General features: G+C 39.6%; 1 protein-coding gene across 1 annotated transcript in view; it reads left to right on the top strand.

The window, feature by feature from the left end:
• The window catches only part of LOC138033203 (uncharacterized), a 47,596-nt gene that overhangs the window by 27,826 nt on the left and 12,270 nt on the right, over nt 1–7,500 (top strand). Inside the window, exon 4 of the mRNA XM_068880968.1 lies at nt 4,707–4,829. Coding sequence (XP_068737069.1) covers nt 4,707–4,829 — 123 coding nt within the window. The remainder of the gene's footprint in view (nt 1–4,706; nt 4,830–7,500) is intronic.

Genomic DNA, 7,500 nt, shown 5'->3' with positions numbered 1-7,500 from the left:
TCAATCTGGCTTTCGCTCGCTTCATTCTACGGTTACTGCTTTGATTGAAGCGACCGATAACTGGTCTTTAAACATCGATCATGGCTTTATTAATGCCGTTGTTTTTTTAGACCTTAAGAAAGCCTTCGATAAGGTGGACCACACTACTCTTCTTTCAAAATTACAAGCTTATGGTATTCAGGGTTCCATTAACCAATGGTTCTGTTCTTATTTAAAGAACCGAACCCAAAAGTTACAAAAATTGCAAAATCGTGCTGCACGCGTCATAACATTTTCAAATTACGATCGTAGTACTGATGAACTGTTGCGGATGGTAAACTGGGTTAAACTAGACCGTCAACGCCTTGTTAATAAATCAATTTTGATGTATAAGATTGCAAATAATATGGTTCCGAACTATCTTAGTTCTTACTTTGTCTTCCGTTCTGATAATGTACGCTTCCCATCCCTCAGCCCCGCACTAATTAGAAGTCTGTCCTGTAGAAGGGTTGTATTGTGAAATAGTTTGCCCTTGAATATTCGGCAGTCGCTCTCTCTTAATGAATTTAAATCTAAGTTGAAGAACTATCACTTTAATAGTAGTCTTATGTAAGTTTTTATTTTACTTTTATACACGGCTTCCTTGTAAAGCAGGTTTCTTATTATTTCTTTTATTATAGTATTTAGTAATTTAATTTTAGCTAGGTAGTTAGATTTATTTAATTCATTATTGTAAAGTCCTGAAGGAAATACTGCGTCTAAACAAAGATTTTACCTATACCTTTACCTTACGTGAGTGATGTTGAAGTTGGCGAGAAGAGCAAGGGGACACTTCGTGACGCTTATTGAAATCCGCGTGCATCTAATTAGGGTCAAACCTGGACATATCAGAGATCACAGCCGTAATATTACATCCACTTTGATAGACCTGATGATCATCAGCATACATAAACAAGTTACTAGTACGTACGTTTAAAGATAAGTCATTTTGAAACCTAGCGGGCAGTCCTTTAGCTAACCTTTCCATTTGCTTGTTACACCGTTAATTTTAACACAGTTTTTACGCCCGATGAAATAGGACTAAGGACAGGTGAGAGAATCCGTAGGCTTCAAGTTTCTTAATCATCAGCGTACGATGCATCGAGTCGAATGCTTTACTCATGTCCGTTAACAAATCCGCTATGCATTCCTGGTTATCCATTGCTTTTCTCCAGTCCTCCGTTACGCGGATTAGGTTGGTTTCGCAGCTGTGCGTTTTCCTGTAAGCGGACAGTTTACCATATAAATGAGTATCAAGTCTCTCTGTGATTTGTTTGCTGAGTAGTCATTCAAAAACTTTTGCTACTGCGTTCAGGATTGTTACTGGTCTATAATTTACACAGTCAGCCCTTTCTTTCTTTTTGAAAACTAGGGTCCAGACTCCCCTCTTCCACCTACTTGGCTACTGCCCACCTTGAATACAAGTGTTAAAAAGTTTAGTTAACGAAGGTGTAAGACTGACGGCCGTTGAGTTTAGGATTAAGGTGGGGATTGCGTCCCAGCCCGTGGCTATAACTCGTTTTCCACTGCGCAAAAGTCTATTTTGTTTAATTTGAAGTGAAGACTACGATGAGAATGACGAATGGCGTCCACGCTGAAATGCATGTTGAAGTCGTCTTCGTCAAGTTGTAGGACATACTGGCCTCCAATTTCATTTGCCATTGCTGAGAAGTAATCTCCAAATACTTCCACTACATTTCTTTGGTCGCTAATTATGCTTCCGTTAATCCGTATGGAAATGTTTGTTGTGTCTCTACTTTTCGAACTTAGAAATGAGTGAAAGGTCTTAAAGAAATCTCTAGGCTTCATTTTTAACTAATAAACGAAGGGGGTAGTTTCTATAGAAACTGTGGTGCTGCTTCGGTGCGGAAGTAGTATACAAAAATTTAGTTTTGTCAACCGAGTTGATAATGTAAATTGACCACCGTACAGGGATTCTAAAGGCTGACGTTTTGAGCGTTAGTCCTTCGTCAGAGCGAATCGAGGAATTATGGGTTGTGTGTTGTTTTTATTGTGGAGTAGGAGCTATGGCAACGCGTAAAATTAATCCTCGCCCCATTCTTCTCGCCGGCTTCGCCGGCTCGCGTTTACAAGTGAGCCTGCTCGCAGGCTAGGTTTGCAATGTCTGCCATGGATTGATTTGCATAATTTTCCTCGTTCAAAAGTTCTTTCTTTTAATCAACCAGATCTTCTTCATCAGCGAAGAATAAGTCGCTGAAATTTGGCAATTCACAAGAAGAATATGTCGTATCGAAGCTTGGGTGTTTTAGATAGAACTTTATGATTGCTGACGACATTTTAAGGCATTTTATGTGAAACCAGTAATAATTATTACATTCAGAACACAAAATTGCATTTTGATTATTCCGAACGCTCTTGCCGCAGTCTTTACAAGGATAATTAATCGGTCCAGGATTTAATTCCACATCGCCACATATCTTTAACATCAAAGGATTGAAGCTGCTACGTTGGTCAGTAGAATGCCAAGAGTGTAAGAATGTCCACGACAACGAACTTTCCTTCTTGTGCTCGTAAGTCTTTTCAAACAAGTTCCGATTGCTAAATTCTCGGGAATATTTTAGGTCTACGCCGATGGAAAGTTTCTTTCTGGCATGCTTTGAACAGGCACAGTGGTTCTTCCATTGACTGGTGTGCATTTTAATGGTAAGCACCAAGGATAGAAGTAGAAAATTCTTTAAAACAACGGAGCTTGTTCGCGCGGGACTGAATGTCGCCATCTTGGTTGTCATAGGAATTTTAGACGTGGCTCGTGCAGTTCATGTATCAGCTGGTTTGAATCCAGGAGGCATATCACAATATAAGTAAAATACGATCGTCAGGGTGAGTGTAGTCTTTAGAAGGATTGTTTAGGATGCCATTGACTGAGGTTTCGACAACCTGAGCGGAAGTCATCTTCAGAGTCTAAGTGATTTGTGAGTAACGTCAGAGTCATTTGTGTAACGTCAGTGTGATTGGTGCGTTTCGATCCGTCTATATTGGTACGCACCAATCACCGTTTAGTCTTCAAAGCCAATTACATCTGGGCCCAACTGACAGTCTACCAATAACATCACCAATAAGTTGACCAATGACATCTACGGCCAGAGCTTTTACAGTGTCTACTGACGCTACACAAATCACTTTGACCCTGAAGATGACTTCCGCTCAGGTTGTCGAAACGTCAGTCAATGTCATCTCAAACAGTCCTTTTCAGGACTACACTCACCCTGACGATCGTATTTTACTCAATTATGATGAATTATGCAAATATTGTAAGAGGTATCTTTAAAAAATACGCATCATCATTTGCCCTTCTTTCTTTGTAGAGTATAGTTGCGTTTTCACATTCAGAAAATTGACTTACAATCCTAACTAAGTAATTTAAATAAACATCTGTATTTGAAACGAGAGTTTTCGTTGGCTGCAGTGATAATTTTGACGGAAAATACCTTTTCATTCGCAAAGCGAACGCTAGCAACACATATCAATCCCGAACTGTTGCTTCTTTCATTTTTATTTATGCGTGAGCATTTAAGCTTTAAAATTTTGCTGTCACGTCTCGTGTGGTCGAGCCAAAATGCTTACATGTGAAAAAGTTGTTGTGCCTACCAGGGTTACCCTATCTGGCCAGGCGAGACAACTCGCCTCCCCGAGTTGTCTCGCCCTACTCATGTAAACGGTTGATAGAACTTTTAAACAAATGACTGGAAAAATATCTCGCCCAGGGTAACTCGGGGCGTGGGTTATCTCGGGGACCCGAGACCATATAAACGGGGCCAAAAACAAAATCTCTCGCTAATGTTTAAACATCAAGGAGCAGAATGTCAAGGTAAAATCGCAGATAAAGCTGAATCATTCGTGTTATCAGACGCAAACAACGATTTTAAGACGCCAATAGGATATGCTTATATCTCCAAGGAAAATGGACTTTGAAAAAAGTCTAGCTTTACAGCAGCTACTCAACTATCATTTTGTAAAGAATTGTGTCGCTAAACTATTATTAAGCGCTTTTGAAAACAATGTCAAATTTGCCGTTCGCTGCCTCTCTGTCATGCTCAACTTATTCCCCGATCGTCGCAGCGCTAATTCCACAATTTGGCTTCTTTGGATTTACGACCTGTTGCTTCCGAGTATATTCTAGAGGACTTAACACAACTGCAAACGTTATGGAGCCAGTGGAAGTGGGACGATCTAGTAATAAATAAAACGTTTGCCGAATCCCTTACGAAGTACAACTAAAATGTCTTCTTTTAGACAAACCATTCTTCGGATGCATTCTCTGTACTCTTCCTTAAAAAAAAAAAAGTATAAAAAAGTCATTGCACACGAAGCAACGGTATCTGAATAACAGAGTCTTTAGAAATGATAGCCTGTTCAAGTCCTTCTAATTTGATCAGATATTCGGCGATTTTACCGGAACTATGATTTGCAACTCTGTAACCAATCCGAGCGAGGCCCAAAGAGCTCTATTGTTTTACGACCAATAAGAGAAGAGAGAGAGAAAAAAAAAAAGAATTTGGCATTTTTACATGTAATCCGACAAGAAAATTTATCATGCTCTCCTTCCCGAGATGAAACGTAGGGAGGAAGGGTATGATTTCAGGCTACGCTGATGACGACAATGTTAACGTCATTTGCAGTCATGCAAGAACAAGAACTAAGACCGTGGCCCTGAATTGTTTTTCTAGATGTCGACGAGTGTTCATCGGGAAAACATAACTGTAGCACTAAAGCAGTGTGTACCAATACCGAGGGTTCATATAACTGCTCCTGCAAGGAAGGTTATACTGGAGACGGACGGAATTGTTCAGGTGAGCTGATGGATGTTAATCTCTTTTCAAAAAATTAAAGAAAGTAGCTGCACTGGAATTGTGCTCGAGTTAGATTATTTAAATTTTAATCATTGCTTTATTCCATTTCGGTTACAATGCATCGTTCTTGCATTCTTGTTGATGTATGGGTTTCCTTATATAGTCACTAAAGCCCCATCTTCAGCCGACAGGCTTTTCGACTGTTTGATTCGCATTGCTTATCGTAGCGATCTGATTGGATGAATTTCAGCTTAGACGGGATTTTCATATATGAAAATTGTTCCGCGGCACGCAATGCCTGTAGGGTGAAAGTGGGCCTTTAAAGAGATCACTTAATTTTAACTGATTCCTTCTACGAGTCAAAACATGGTGTCAGAACATAAACGTCTGTTTTGAGCAATACGAACTTTTTCACGTATGCAAAACGGTGTAATTGCTGTTCCTTTCCACTGTTTGCAATTTCGAAGTGGTCCATGTGTTCAAAGTGTAAGAAGATGACGACACAACCCAGAAAGACCCTTGTGGAGTCGAGTGTGCAAATTATCGCGCCATATACACTTAGCACATGTACAGTACCACCTCCTGCTCCCCTTTATCATCAGCACGTTATTTCGCCTAGTTTTCCGCTGCCAAGTACGGCGACGTTGCTGGCAACCAGCGCGTCGTCAAACAGCAATGGATTGATTACGGAATAGCAACAGGCCTCCATAAGCGAGAAGAATCGCTCCGTCTTGCGACTTTGAGATCTGCAATGGGTAAGGAATGTCTACAAGTTCTACTCAACCTAAACCTCTCAGAGCAATATATGAATATGAAGAAGATAGATAAATGCTTGGAAGCCCCCCAGCAGAAATGTAGCATATTAAAGCTAGATATTCAATTCATGTGTGTAACAAGGCGAAGAATCTGTTCAAAGTTACGTCACAAGATTGAGAAACTTGGCCGCGTTCTGCAAGTGCGAAATACTGACAGACGAGTTTATCAGGGCCAGGCTGGTGCTCCGCTTAAAGAGTCAAGTCGAGGAGAAAAAGTCTGTAACGGGAAAAAAAATCTCTACGGAAAGCCATACAAATGTGTATGTTACAGGTAAATTTGAAATTCAGGTTGAAATGATTTCAACCTAGGTAAATTTAATTTTAAACTAGGTTGAAATTGAAAGTAGGAAACATCAACAAAAAGTCCATCAATTGTTAGCAAGTATGTGTATATTGGTAAGTAAGGCGGTGCTGGAAGTAAGGGGATGTGGTTAGCGTACGTTCATGAGTCTAAGCAAGTAAAATTCTTCTTCTTCTTCTTCTTCTTCTTCTTCTTCTTCTTCTTCTTCTTCTTCTTCTTCTTCTTCTTCTTCCATGGTAGAATGTTGATCATGTTTCTTATCTGGGCTATTTTTTGTTTCTTTCCATGGTGGTATGCCAAGACCAATTCGGAAGGAGTTTGTTTTGTTGCTTCATGTTCCACAATGTTCTTTTCTAAGAAGCTTCCCCTGGTACTTGACACCAATGATTTGGACGATGTTTCTTTTCTTTTAAGATATTTCTGACGTTTTGCTTCACTGTTTGATTGTTACTATCCACCAAACCTTGAGTTGATGGTTTTCTAGGAGCTCCATGAAGTTGGGTGGTGCCATTGTTCTTGCAGAATTGGGACATCAGAGAATTCTTAAATGCTCGTCCATTGTCAGTGTGTATTTTCTGAGGGAATCCAAATTACCAGCAGTATTGAGACAGGCATTCCAATACATCTCCGACTTGCTTTTTTTTTCAATAGATAAAGCCATGAATATTTTATGAAATGATCAATCATGTGCAGAATCCAATTGAATGTGTTTGCAATGACATGAACATGTACATGGTAAGTTTCTAAGGTTAATTAGGTCCATTTGCGAATGTGTTAGGCATCCTTTTGCTTGCATAGGGGCTATCACAGGCTGTTTTGCCTGCTGGTACTCGACTTTTGTTCTTCCGTGCATTGAGCAGATTTACACAAAGAGTTGTTTTGCTTTTTGGGATACGGACTCGTAGTTTCGCTTGCTATACTTGTCCATCTTGTCTTTTCTTTTGTGCGCAATATTCGAATGGGCTTGGCAAATAACTTGGTGTAGTTGACATTTTTGAGGAGATTTTTTTTCCGTTCTTGCATAATATTTTGCCATCCTCCAGTTTCCATTCATTTCTTTTGATAATTGATGCGTCTCGATATACTTGTCCATCTGGTCTCTTCCTTTGTGCGCAATATTCGAATGGGCTTGGCAAAGAACTTGGTGTAGTTCACATTTCTTAACCCTTTTCTTTCCCGTTCGTGGATAATATTTTGCTACCCTCCAGTTTCCATCCTTTTCTTTTGATAATTGCTACGTCTTGACTTGCCAGATTTGTTCTGTCTTTGCTGTCTTCATTACCACTAACCACTTCACTGCATGGGTGTAAAAGTTGTCGTCAATAAAAAGGGTTATTTGGCTGCTTCCTTTTCTCTTTTTGGAAGCTTTAACTTCACTCAATGTTTTGTAGAATATCTCTGAATCAACACAACCTGTGTTAGCCAGTTTACGAAACATACAGGGCCACGCATTGTGCAAGAGTAAACTTTTGCATAATTTTTAAAACAGTTGATAAATAACCAAGGTTAATTAAATTCACCTAGTTTGATTTAAATTCACCTAGTTTGATTTATT

The sequence above is a fragment of the Montipora capricornis genome, chromosome 14 (genome assembly GCF_036669925.1).
Source record: "Montipora capricornis isolate CH-2021 chromosome 14, ASM3666992v2, whole genome shotgun sequence".
Lineage (NCBI taxonomy): Eukaryota > Metazoa > Cnidaria > Anthozoa > Scleractinia > Acroporidae > Montipora > Montipora capricornis.
This window is presented reverse-complemented; position numbering and strand designations above follow the sequence as displayed.